This window comes from Pinus tabuliformis, chromosome 1_1 (assembly GCF_031772625.1).
Source record: "Pinus tabuliformis cultivar Carrire ecotype Pingquan chromosome 1_1, CPIR1, whole genome shotgun sequence".
NCBI classification, from domain to species: domain Eukaryota; kingdom Viridiplantae; phylum Streptophyta; class Pinopsida; order Pinales; family Pinaceae; genus Pinus; species Pinus tabuliformis.
Genome location: NC_142297.1, coordinates 148,753,284 through 148,768,065, shown reverse-complemented (window position 1 = coordinate 148,768,065; position 14,782 = coordinate 148,753,284). Strand labels below are relative to the sequence as shown.

General features: G+C 33.4%; 1 protein-coding gene across 3 annotated transcripts in view; it reads left to right on the top strand.

Moving 5' to 3' along the window:
• Positions 1–14,782, top strand: part of LOC149212051 (MADS-box protein SOC1-like) — a 310,257-nt gene that overhangs the window by 165,518 nt on the left and 129,957 nt on the right. For 2 of the 3 annotated variants that reach the window (XM_089391667.1, XM_089391669.1), the window contains exons 3-5: positions 8,353–8,414; positions 8,495–8,594; positions 8,750–8,791. In XM_089391667.1, coding sequence (XP_089247793.1) covers positions 8,353–8,414; positions 8,495–8,594; positions 8,750–8,791 — 204 coding nt within the window. The remainder of the gene's footprint in view (positions 1–8,352; positions 8,415–8,494; positions 8,595–8,749; positions 8,792–14,782) is intronic. The other variant, XM_089391668.1, reaches the window with a different exon arrangement.

Sequence of the window (14,782 nt, the reverse complement as noted above, 5' to 3'; positions counted from 1 at the left end):
AAGGACTCCTACTAATTAAAGGCTTTGAAGGACAAAAATGTGTTAAATACTTCGCTCTTGAGTTTTAAGAAGTATACCCAAGTGCGTCTGGAGAAATCATCAATGAAAGTTAAGAAGTACTTGCAGCCAGAGAATGAGGCAACAGGAAGAGGACCACATAAATCACTGTGCACAAGCTGTAAAGGGGCTGAGGCGTGCCAAGAGGCACGTTTGTCAAAACTGTCCCGATGATGTTTTCCTAGTACACATCCGGAACAAACACCATCTCTGCAAGATACCATAGGAAGACCTGTCACCATATTTTCTTTACATAGATGCTGAAGGGAGCGATAGTTTAAGTGACCAAATCGCTCATGCCAAAGTTTGCTCACTTCATCATTATGAGCAACAAATACTGAGGGAAGATTTGATGACCCAAAGTTGTGAAACTTATACAACCTTGTGGAATCATCAGCAAGACCAGTAGCTAGAATCTGTTTAGGATCTTTTAGATCCTTGATTACAACATCATGAGGTGAAAATTCAACAATTTTACCTTCACCTGAATGAGTTATCTGATAGACAGATAGAAGGTTGCAGGATAAGGTTGGAACACATAATACATCATTAAACTGACCATTGTCTAGATGAACAGTTCCAGTCCCTACAACATTAAGAGATCTATTATCACCAACATATATATTTTTGGTGTTACAATCATTTAAAGAAGAAAACATGGCTTGGTTTTTGGCCATGTGATAAGAGGCTCCAGAATCAATGAGCCACTCATGAGAATGAGAAGAAGAAGAAGATACATTTAATGCATAACCAGACTGAGATGATTGACAACGACATGTAGAAAGTGCCATTCCGGAAGTTGAAGTTGAAGTAGGCTCCACATGGATGTTATGTTTCTTCATTGCGGCTTCCAAGGCTTCCATCTTCTTAAAGCATTTAGATTCTAAGTGGCCATCTCGATTACAAAAGTTACAATGTCTATCAGTCTTCTTCCATTTGTTTTTATTGGTCTTATCATTTTGCTGAAATGATCTTTCATTTTGAGGCTGAGTTGGTTTAGGACCATTCTTTTGAGGATATGACTTCTTAGGATTCTTTGAATTTGGTTGCTGCTGGGCGGCTAATGCTTTCGTGGAAGAGTTTCCAAGATTAAGAAGACCAAGGTGTAAGAGTTTTTCTTGTTCTCTTATTAAGGAATCACAAAAGGAGTCAAAGGAAGGGGCCTTGTAGTCTTTTCCTTGACAAATGAAAGCTTCCCTTGTAGAATGGAAAGTGGAAACAAATACAGAGTAGGCTGGTCCCAACTTAGTAAGGATGGAATAAATAAGGTTACCATCTTCTTTCTTAACTTTAACACCTTCCAAGAGATATCTAAGGGTCTTGAATTTGGACAAGAAATCTTCAATGCAAGAAAAATTATTAGGATCCAAAGTAAGCAACTCATTTTCAAGTTGATGGGCTCTAATTTCATTTTTAATCCCAAAAACCTTAGCGAGTTTTTCTAATGCTTCATGAGGAGTTTCAAGTTCTGCAATGTGGAATCTAAGATCAGGAGAAATAGACATCCCTATCAAACCACGTGCTTGATCTTGTCTATTTTCCCATTTTGCAGCCTTGTCTTCATCTTTTGGTTTCTTCTCTTGGTCTGTGGCTATTCTGAAGAGACCTTTACTTCTAAGTAAATCTTCCATGTAGGCTACCCATTGGAAGTAGTTAGTGCTGTCAAGAATGACTTGGCATGGACTTTCCATTTTTTTTTTTTTTTTAAATTGAAGCTGAAGATGCTGAAAGTAAGTGTTCCAATGGATAGATCTCGAAAAAATAGGCGGTTTTAAAAAAAACAGCTCTGAAAAAGGCTTCCGGATGAAGAAGTTTTGGCTTTTTTTAAAAAAATTGTTGACGTCGCCGGCAAAGTGCGCGAATGTGCGGGAATGAAAAAATCCTCCCCCACAAAATGGAGACTTGAACCCAAGACCTCTACTTTCTTAAAATAGCTTTGAACCAATTGATCTATACAAAAAATTTGAGAGAGAGAGAGAGAGGGGGGGGGGGGGGCCTTGGTTTGCGTGCTTGCCTTGAGAAAGCTCTTTTTCCCTACAAAACACAAAACACAAAACCCAACACGAATATGCAAAGAAAAACGAACCTTGCGGCTCGAAATTAGCTTTAGACAAAAAACTAGAAATTTTTATAAAAAATCTCAAAGTTAGCTTTAGCCGAAAAACTAAATATTTTTCTCAATGTTTCTGATTTTCCGAGATCACACTGAGGTGCAAGGAAAAGAGCATACGCATGAGAAAAATCCTTCCTTTCTGTTTCTGATTTGCCCAGATCGCACAGAGTCGCAGGGCAAAGAGCATACGCAGAAATGAAAGGTATAGATCCGATTAAAAAAAAAGGCTAAATAAACCGAAACCGAAATAAGCAGAGAGAAAATAACAGTAAACTGCAAAAAACACTGTATACCTCCCGATCTGAAAAATGACGCAGCTAGGGCTACCGGAAACCTTTTCGCATGAAACGAAAGGGGTTCCTCACTGGAACAGATGCTTCGAACGCAACAGAGCAGTCCTCTCGGCCCGAAAGCAGTCAGAAATAGCAGATCTAGGAAACGACAGCCGCATGCAGTTCTACCGGCTTCAGATTTGGATCACCAAAGGACGCGGCCCTCAAATAGCTCTGATACCATGTAGGAAATTACAGGGTAAGTTCCTCAGAAAGAATACCAAAAGGACACCGCTCACAACCAGATCACAGATCAATACACCAGTATTTTTGACGTGGTTAAAACCCTCAAAGAGGGAAACAGTCCACGGCCTGTCCCAACGTGGGTACTACAGGCAATTTATTAATCAAAGAATGAAAATTTACATAAGCTTCTCTCATGCACGGATTACCCGAACAATGACCCTCCATGCGCTTTAAATAGAACTCATGGACCAATCGGGTGTCAAGCCACGGATCAAGTGTCGGTAATACCGAGGAGAGAATGAACCGTCGGATCACTACATATCGTGACCGTTGGATTGTAAGTTACAAAATGTACAACGGTAAAGAAACACACTTTACCTAACTCTATACCTAACTCTATACTAGACCAAGTTGAACTTAACTATTTCCTATGTGTCGGAATATCCTAACAGTTGTGCACTTTATTTGTGACATGAATAGGTTGTTCCACCATAAATATATTGATGAGTCTTTGCTTTGACCCATTTGTTTCACATACTGAAAACCCTTTTTGTCCTATCACTCTCTATCTTATCATTTCGTTTCCTACACTTTGTTATTATTCTTTTCAACATCATGACTTTGGTACTTATGAGTTTACTAAGGCGATTATCTATCATTAAACACATTTTCTCATAAAGTTAGTCTATGTTTGTGTATTTTCTTTACTTGACTAACCTTGGGAATTACAACTTTATATGAGTTACAAGACCAATCACATCAAGTTACCAGAAATGCATGAGGTATGCACTTCAAGTTGAGATATCAAAAGTAGCCATGGGAAGCAGTTATTTTAATCTGCTAGAATTAGACAATTATGCCTAATTTTGGCATTCATGCCCAACAATCGATTCAACCATGAGGATCAAAACAACTTAGGATGTTATCTTTTTTTAATAAAAGATCTTTTTTCCTGGGAATGTATTTCTAAATGTAATAAATTGGTTGGATGGTTATGAATCACATGTTATTTTTGTATAAATCAAAAGTATGGCTATAACGCTAAGATGGGGCTAAAACCCTTTATGTCGAGTTTCTCAGGTCAAGTTGTTAGACATTCTGAACTCTATATATGTTATTGTAAGAAACATTAGTGAGCTAGCCACCATGATATGACGAATTGTTGTTGTGACCATATTTTGAACACCAGTTTTGTACTTTGCAATGTTTTCATGAATTAATACAAACACTTTGTTGCTAGTTTCTTTGTGATTTGTTTGTATTCATGTAGTGCTCCCAATTAGGTAGGGTCGCCTAATTTGGGATGCACTCACAATGTTGTAGGATTCATGGTAATTGTCTTTTTTTATTTAAATTCATTTGTGTAAAAAGATTTATATATTTTTCTAGTTGTATCTTTATTTTTCGAGTCTTGGATATTTTACTTGCGTGGTGCGAGGGGGACTATGTGGGAGATTTAACAACTGAATAATCCTCCGGGAGTTAAAAGACCCAAAGACTCAAATCGATAAGTCTCATTTAGTTTATTTTATCTTTGTGTAAATGATTTCCTTAAGCACAATGTGATCTTTGCATTTATTTGTTGAGTTGTAGGAATTACTAAACCTGCTAGACACTAATATTATTACGATGAATGGAATAACATTTTAAGATTGATATTTAATCTTATGTTTATGTGGCATTCAAGGGGTGACTCTATGTTTAGCAAAATCCTTGAAAAGTGTGGTTGTAATAAAATATTTTAGCCTTTATTGATCTAGAACCAGTGATGTCTTTTTTTCATATATTTTCTTAGCACCTCGTCAGCCTATGAGCCCTAGTTGACAATTTAATGAGTAGCAATTTAAACAATTAAATTTCCCAACATTTTTGGCGCCATTTCTAGGGAGGTATCAAGGAACAAGGTAATGGTTGGTTTTATGTTTGATTAGATTTCATCGCCTGCACTTCTTGAGCATCTGGAAATATAGAGAGCTACAAGCATTAGAATGTGGGTCTACTCAGAATCATGGAGAATGAAAATTTGGTTACATGTGGAATTTCATTCCACATCCAAGGGGTGTCTACACTTGACATTTGATTAAATATATAAGGAGATAAGACGAAAATACAATAAAAAAGGTAGTTTCAATTCTTTTTCTTTAAAAATTCATGACTATTATTCTCCTTAGGAGGTGCATTTAAACCTCAAAATTCCCTTGATGTAACAAGAATGGGGGGGCGGGGGGGGCGGGTTGGGGGGGGTCCAATATCAGAACACCTGCCATGGGGCCCTTGTTAGTGGTATGTCACCTTTGGATGACAATATCATAACACCACCTCGATCTATGAGCTTGATTTATCATAGCGCCCCCTTGATATACTATGGATTAACAAAGGGGAGCATGATCTAAAACCAAAATCCACTCATGACAAAGCTACTCTAGTTCTGTCTCTACTCCAAATCAATAAGATGCTTCGTGGTTCAATTAACCCTTGATAGTCCAAATGTTTTTTTATACACACATATATCCTTCATCACTCAGATGTTGGCTTAAGGGTCTAGTGATACACCCATCTGAGGGTCACACCTCATCTCACTCTTAGTCATAGTTGGCTAACTTCACATGGATAACTATTACATGTCCTAATTTGGGACCTACGCCAATTGTATTCACCTCAGAAGACATTAATTTGGAGGTCTAAGAATTCGGTGTTACACATTTCTTCAGAGATTTTGTATACTCCATAAGTTAGATGCACTTTCCTTGAGCCACATGTGGTTCGTCCCTCCTTGATACACATGCTCTTACCAAATACATAATCTAATTATTGGTTTAGGGTTGCAGTTTTCTTTGGCTTATATACACAAAATATCAAATATGATACACAAATATAAAATACCACGAATTCACCGCAATCACAAACTCTGCGACAATGCGACCTCTTAGTGGGGTCCTTACAACATCGGTAATTTCTACATACATAAATCTATACAGGGTTTTAATCATCTCCCCTCTTCATATAACATTAGTGTAAGTTACATAATTAAGCACACAATGAATAGAGAACATAACTTTCCAATCTTCTATTATGTAGAACAATAAATTACATGGATCACACAATATTACATAGACCCGATACTACTCAAGACACGAGAACTTTTTCTCATTTGCTCACTCTCCACTTATCCTCTTTCACCTAGACTAAAGATAACTAAGACAAAATAGAGGTTGTAGGTAATAACCCTCTAGTATCCCTACAATTTTTCTTCTTGTAGAAGGTAATACCACTGTACCTAACAAAATATTTACATCTCTTCGGAAACCTCAGCTTAACCTCTAACTATCATATATTCTAGTAGGCTAAGCATCATGATATAAACAAATAATAAAAAAGGGAATTATTCATGTGGCGAAATATATTTTAATAAGATGCTCCTACATTAGACTCCTCATAAAGAAAGGATTTCTTCATTAGGGTTTCAACATGCAAGCCAAATGTGGAATTTTTCACTGTTGTCATCCAACTAACATTTGTGGAATTTCGCTGGTTTTTCGATTTGACCAATTGTAGGTACATTTGTTGTCTTATAAAAGGGGTATAGATTTTCTACATTGAAAATTGGTGAGATCCCAATAACTCTTGGAAGTTCTAGTTCATGAGCAATTGAAGAAAACTTCTTGGGATTTTACATGGGCCAATTTTTTAAGCTTGAATTTACTGAATGCCCCCTTTGGAAATCTTTCCATTTTGAGACAACCCATTATTAGGTCTCCAACTTCAAAGTTAATTTGTCTTTTTCCATTATTTTCTTGATGTTTGTACATCCTGTTAGTTTTTTGTAGCTATTGTTTGGCCTTCTATTGCATCACTTACATACTTGGTGGGGAATATTCACCTTAAGCACTTTTGATTTCTTGCTTTCCCAAATTCCTCAACTCATAAGCCCCTCTTAGGTGCATTCCATATACTACTTGGAATGGACTCATTCTAGTACTTATGTTGGGAGATTCATTATAAGCAAACTGAGCTTAAGCAAACACTTGGTCCCACTAGTTGGGGTGTTCACTTGATAAACTTCTGAAGATGTTTCCCAAACTTTGATTCAACATCTCTGTTTGTGAATGATAAGCTAAAATGAAATTTAAATTGGTTACTAGTTTTGTCCATAAGGTCCTCTAGAATGACGTACAAACATCGTATCCCAATATGGAACAATAGATCTAGGCAGCTAATGCAAGTTAACAACTTCTTTAAAAATTAAGTTTGTAACACTCGTTGCATCAATATTTTTGTGCAATGGTTTTTATGCAAGGTATAAAATGAGCCATTTTAGAAAACCTATCAACAACCACAAAAATAGAATCATTACCTCTTTGTGTTCGAGGTAGACCCAAAACAAAATATGTACTAATAGAATTGAAATGTTTTCTTAGAATGGGTAGTGGTTTTCTTGGAATGTACAATCCTATATTTTCTTTCCTTTCCTTGGCACACTGGACAACTCTGCACTTTCCCACAATATTTTTGCTTCAACTTGCATACCTGGTCAACAATATAAAAACTTTAGCAAGGAAAAAGTTTGGAAGCCACAAACTATACTAACAATCCTCTTCTTTTATCAAATTCTCTCTCATGGAGCATTTTGGTGTGAGCATTTATATTTTAAAATTAAAAATACATATCTATTTTAAAATAAATTTAAATACCTAATTTCGAAATAGAATTAAAAATACAAGAATGACATTATAATTAATAGAAGAAATAACTTTCTTCCCTCGTAAATACAATCCACCAAAACTGTGATTTCTTGTTGTTTAAAATGCATTTTTGAATGCCTATATAGATTCAACACTAAAAAACTTGAACATTCAAACCTTACAAATTAAACAACTTAAATTATAATTCTTAACAAAACAAAAAAAACAAAAAAATTCTAGAACACAATCATTTTGTCTATGTTTAATTTTACCATTTATTAATAATAATCATTAAAAAAAATATTAAAACAATTAAATTCATTTTATAATAATAAAAAACATATTTAAATTAGATTTATATATTGAAATTAAAATTAAAAATGAAAAAAGATAATTAATTTTACCCCATATGAATAATAACAATAACTAAGATCTAGTTTTGATTATGAGTTAGCTTTTGATTATATTTATTTATATATATATATATATATATATATATATATAAACTAAAGTTTACCTTTGTGAAAACAAAATAATGAATATTTACCTTAAAAAAATTAGATTTTTTTTGTCAAACTATTTTTTTATTATTATCTAATAAGAAAGAAATCAAATTAAAATTTTTTATGGGAAGTGTCTATTGAGGCTGAGGAATTGTTTGGAGGGTTAAACCTAGTTGGAATTAGGGTAAAATAATTTCAAAATATTTTGTATCAGAGTATTTAAATTATATTTTTGATAGTGTAAATGGATTCAACACTATTAAAAACTTTTGAGCCACCCTAAACCTTGAAGTTTAAAGGCAACCTAGAAAAATAAGTACCAAGTTTTATCAAAATCTTCCCTGAATTTCCATAATTTTTGAAGAAAAAGAACAATCCGATTAAACTAAGACAATTTGGTGCCTCTAGCTATTTAGTAAAGTTGACAAATGTATATTTATGACGATTCAAATTGTTATGATTATTAATTTCATATACAGTGTGTAAAGCAGGAACTTGCAAATACCAAAGCCCAGATGAGGGTTCTCGAATCAGCACAAAGGTAGGGTAACTTTCAGAGTCGATCCATGCAATTTTATTGATGTGTATCTGATGTTTAACCAAGCTTTCAACCACTTGTAGAAAGATGCTGGGGGAAGATATGGAGACATGTTCGATGCAGGAACTAGATGAGTTAGAGATTCAATTTGAACAGGGACTGAATCATATACGAGCACGAAAGGTAGTTATAACAATATACAGCTTCTGTTAATATTGGGCATCTGTAGCTTGTTCTTCCACGGACAAAAGTGATCCATATCTTCTATGTTAATTGTTGTTTATGGTTTGGGATGTCACGGTGGCATATTAACGGTTATTTTTTGTTTGGAATTTCAGACTGAACTATTAATGGCTGAAGTAGAGGAGCTTGAGAGAAAGGTAACATTAAGTGCCCAAAGATGCGTCCACTGCATATAAAGTACTTGAAATGCATAGGAACATTGATTCATGGACTCCATTGTTGAATATAAATATTATACATAAAGATTGAAAATAATGTTACGGTCTTAGATAACAGATAACTTCGTCTAGATTACATGCAGTTAATATCTATAATTATTTTGTTCGCTTCATTCACATTTTTTTGGGTTATTTTTTTATTTCTTTTGGGGAAAGTTCTGAGATTTTATAATTTCGGAAGGTTTTGTGTATTCAGCTATGTTGCATTGCTTTTGGGGGCGGGGTACAGGTAGGAGGTGGCGACGAGTTTTCTGTACGCTAAAGGGCAATTTCATATTTTCTAGCTAATATATATATATATATATATATTTTGCATCTGCGAGAATGAAAAGGAATAGACCTTGGATACCCCTTGCCGCAGATAACTCTGCGTCTGCGGTGTTGAAGATTTCAGGAAGAAATGCAGCGGGGTATTGAGGAGAGAACGGTGAGTAAAATGAGGCATAGGGAAAAAACTGCGGGAGAAATAAGGCGAATCAAACAATTGTTTTCGAGTCAACCCACGGACAAACGTCTTTTTTCGGGACGGTGGAAAAATGGCCAAAAAGTCCTTGAAGTTAGCCAGGTCCCCAACGGTGTACCCGCAGATAACCAAGGATGTACCCAACACCGCAATGGCGTACCCGCAGAACCGGCGACGATTTGAACTTTGTTTTAAAATCGCTGAAACGCCCCAACGTCGGAAACGGCAGGTTTAGCTAGTTTACAACTTATTAAGAAATGTTTATATTGACCTTTTCAATTATTTATATTTAAAGAACTGAAAAAATGTTGTCACCCTATATAAAATATTGTAACGCAATTTAATATATATATATATATAATTAAAAAAAAAAAAATAATAGAGATCTATTTTTTCAGTGTAGATTTCTCTCGTGTGAATTATTTTGCTTGATTTTTTTTTAATCCATTACAAAGCTTTTAGAAAGCCAACAACTTATCATCAAAATTAATAGATGAAATAAAAGATGAAATCCTATCAAGATCAACAATATAAATGAGAGAAACAATTATATGATTAAGATAAACATTAAAAAAATCTTTAAAAATAAACCAAATTAATAATACAAATCTGTAATAATGATATGGTTAAAATAATTATTTACTAAAGAATAGATAAATTAAATTAATAATAATAATTAATGTAAAGACATATAAATAAAAATAATAATATCAAAATAATTATTAAAGAAAACTTAAAATTTTATATATATATATATGAAGATAACGATGATGATGATGATAGTTAACGTCCACTGAGACCAAACTTTGGTCTATCGGACCTAAAGAAACAAATTATTTAGTTTGATTTAAGATTTTATTCCTATGCTCAAAAAGCTTGGAGAGAAGCCTTTTGAGCTCATTATAATTTTGACATTGTAAAACGCTAGGAAGGTCACTATTGTGACACAGATTATGAAATTGAGATCCAATATGGTTGTAAGTGGGGCACTCTAAGAGGAAGTGGTTTTCATCCTCGATGTTCCTATTCTCACAAAGATGGCATAACCTTTCCATCCATGGTGTTTAGGAATTGCACAATGACCTGTTTCACTATGGAGCTCATGAGAGTTCGTTCTAATCTTCACTATATTAATTTTCTTCTTTGAGCTAGTTAAAACAGAGAGATACTTTTGATCTTCTAGGGTGGGGTTGATGACCGTCTTATAATAACTTAATTTTCTTATGATAACTTAATTTTCTTTTAGCTGCTAAATCTTTCTCACACCACATTTTTTCTTTGAACTTAGAAGTAACAATGTTTTTAATGTTATTAATGTTTTGCAATGCATCATTCTCATTGATCTCCCAATGATTTATCCAAGCCCTCGTGTCTTTATACCACCCCTGCTTGAGTCTTAGGTGGTTTTGGCTGGAATTTAAAGCTAGCTTAGGAAGTCTATGGTCTCCTATGTTATTGAGTTTGTCCTTGTACACCAGAAGCCTAGTCATAGCTAGGCTCTCGATAGGGGAAATACCTACTTCTATAAGGAGAATAGGATAGGGTGTATTGCTTTTAATTTTCAGGTTATACGTTATAAAAAGCTTATGGATTTGCTCAATATTTCTCCCGGATTCTCTAAAGATGCTACAACCCCAGACCTCACAACCATATAAGATAACAAGAGTGACTAAAATTTCAAAAATAAACTTCTTTTTATCCCACATTACGAGGTTTGTTGTTTTACAATTATTTTCAAGACCAAAATAACCTCTCCACCCCATATATATATATATATATATAAGAATATGAATATTAATAATAAAGTAAGAGTATTAGAGTGAATATTTAATTATAATTAATAATATTTGATTAGATATTAATAAATTATTAATAATATTAAATTAATGTTATTATTAAGATCAACAATATAAATGAGAGAAACAATTATAGGATCAAGATAAACATTAAAAAAATCTTAAAACATAAAAGAAAAATAAACAAAATTAATAATAAAAATATGTAATAATGATATGGTTAAAATAATTATTTATTAAAGAATAGATAAATTAAATTAATAATAATAATTAATGTAAAAATATATAAATAAAAATAATAACATCAAAATAATTATTAAAGAAAACTTAAAATTATATCTATATATATAACCTTTTATAATCTTAAAAATTATAAAGAATATATATATATATATATATATATATATATATATATATAAAATAAGGTAAGAGTACTAGAATGAATATTTAATTATAATTAATAATATTTGAACGGATATTAATAAATTATTAATAATATTAAATTAATGTTATTGCTATTAAATGAATAAAAATATTAGTATGAATTTTATTAATATTAATATTAATAATAGAATTAATAATATTAAGCATAGTAATATTAAATAAAATTACTACATTAATATGAACATAAATAAATAAATACAAAAACAATGATAATCAATAAATAGAAATGTAATGATAATAAAAAAATTTAATGATAATAAAAAAGATGAAAAATATAGAAACAAATCAAAAAATAAATAGAAAATATAGAAGAACAAGAAAGGAGATGGGAAAGAGAATTTCTCATCTAAGGAGTATCCATGTTGAATATTTTTGATAGAATTTATTACACGAAAAATGAGAAATACATGAAGAATGTGATTGCAATCATATTTATTCATGTATTTCTCATTTTTCGTGTAGAAGGGTCCATCGAAAGTATGCAACATGGGTACTCCTTGGATGAAGGAATAAATTCTGCATCCTGCTCAAAATTTGGAATTCTTTTTTTCTTTTTTCTTTTTTCCTTTAAAATGTGATAATGTAATCTAATATTATTTTATTATTTCCACTATTATTTTATAAAATTCTTTAGGAGGTTTGTAATAACCCCAAGTTAAAAGTCCATGTAATAAATTTAATAAGACCAAGGTCATGGGACATGTATTCCAAGTTGAATTTTGGGTAAAATATCTAAGTGTGGGTGTTTATTTGGTTTATTATGATTAAGGAAATTGGCAAAGACAATGGCAAAGGATTTGAAAAGGCAAAGCGACATTAATTGACATTTTATTTATGAAAATAAAGGAAATTATGAGGAAAAAAAGGTGAAATGTCTAAGGTTGTATGCGAGGAGGAAAATGAAGGAAAAATAATGGAAATTGAAGAAAATAGAGACCTCATTGATAAAAAGCCTTTTGGGGATGAGTTCAAAACCTTTTGTCAATATAGTTTTGGAGCCCTCTCTATATTCTCTCTACTTTCTCATACTCTCATACACTTAAAGTATTCTTGGAGCACTCTAGCATTGGAGGAAGGAAGGCAAAAGAAGGACAAGAAAGCAAAGGGAAACAAAGGTCAAGCAAGGAAGAGTTGGGTGAAGTGGCTACAACGAGATTACTTGCAAGTATCAAGTTGCATGTGTGATTTCTTTGCTAGTTTTGGCATGCATGGTACATGCATGTGTGTATTTGGTTATCTTGTTGTCATTGACATGGGTTTTTCTAGGTGTGACAATGGTTTTCACCTTTGTCTTTCCATTTCTAGATAGCCATGGTGTGATGGGGTTTCTCTTATTTGGTTAGGGTGTTCTCATGGAGAAACACAAGGCTTAGGAATCCCTGGACCAGTGAAGGTGGGATTATGGTAAAGCCTAATTGTGCGTATCATTGTTGGGCATAGAAATTCGCGACCGATTAAAGGAAAGATATACGGTAAAGTCTAGAGGGTGGAGACAGACAAATTCCTCACGGCTTAGGTGGAGAGATCCAGAGGCATCCATGCTCATATAGGCCTAGTGATCCCTGGACCAATATATGGTGGGACTGTGGTAAAGATTGGTAGTGTATGTTTCTTGTTTGGGCCTAGGAATCCCTTGGTGGGATCACGGTAAATCTTGGTTGTATAGATGAAGGTTTCCAGCCTAGGAATCCTTGACCGATATTGGCGAGATATATGGTAAAGCCTGTTAGCACTATGTGATTTTCCGAGGTTGCAGAAGAAAATCACAAAGGTAACCACAAACCTACTTTGGAAGCTGGGATATAGCCCTGCCAGCTTCAGAGAGGGCTCTCTTTGTAAGATTTAACTTTGTTGTATTAGATATTAGGCTATTTATGAGTGTTCGAAGTTTGGTTTTAAACTGATTAGTTGATTAAGTGCCTGAACCTTCCATTGGTATATGGAGTCTACAGTTCAACATGGGCCTGTTTCAACTTTTAAAAGGAGTTTCACAGGGCAAGGTAGCTAAACTAAATGGATCCTTTACATTTAAGTGAAATGGAATGGAAGAAAAGATACAAGTTCAATAGAAGTTAAAGAGAAAATAAGAATTTCTTAACATGATATCAGAAGAAAGCATAGAAATTACCTACAGCCAGAAGCAGAGTGTAATTTTCAACAAATTATGTTCATCAATTTTTTGTAAAATAATTCAAATTTCAGAAAACATAAGCTTGGAAACAAGGTAATAACACATTAACAGTGAAAGAAGAACATCACTAGATAGTCTAACACATGAATCCTGTGAAGAATGTCCTTTTTTATTACTAATCAACCCATCAAATGAAAATAGTACAATAGCATTCTAGAAATGCAAAAATCCACACAGAAATCAACCCTTGATACCTCTAAAAGAGAAGTATCTATAAGGTATTTACAAAAAATCCCATCAAAATCGAATACGATGTAGTTAGGAATTCCTAAACTGAACCTATCTAACTTATTACAAAAATTTAGGAAAATTCAAACTGTTTGAAGTGCTGGCACAAAATTTGTGGGATTGCTGACTGTTTGGCTCTTCGAATCCTAATATGTTGTTGATGCTGAGCTGTACAAACAAATCCTCTGCTTACTCCAGTAATTCACATAATTTATTCCAGTGCTGCTCACTCTCGATAGTTGTCTTTATTAACTTTCTGTAAACCTCGTCCACTCCAATATATTTTGCCAATGTAAGTTAGAGATAAAGATATGCTTAATCTCATACTAAATGTCCAGATCATATGCCAATGCTTCCAAGAATGCTTTTCGTGTCATGCTGATTCTTCCACCTGTAACTTTGGACTCTCTTTAGCCTTGATCATTAAGTTCTCACTGTAATCAGACCATGTACTGAGCTTATCATTTATTACCAATAAAGTAGGATGTCCCTTTTTATAGAGGGATTCCATCTTTCTGAAGAATCTTTGTACGCCAATGTCCAGTATTTGACACTTTTCTTTAAGCTGCCCTACCAAATTTCTCTTAGTGAGCAGCTTCTTGACTTCTAGTATAGTTTATGTTCTATCTTCAATCTCCAACTCTTCTAATTCCTGTTTGCTTTTTAGAGTTGAGGAACTTGATAAGCTCAATAGCTTCACTGGGTTTGTCACACAACTGTTTTCTGACTTCTTCAATGGCTTCATTAGATCTTTTAATCAGTTCCTACTGCTTAAATATGATTTGTAT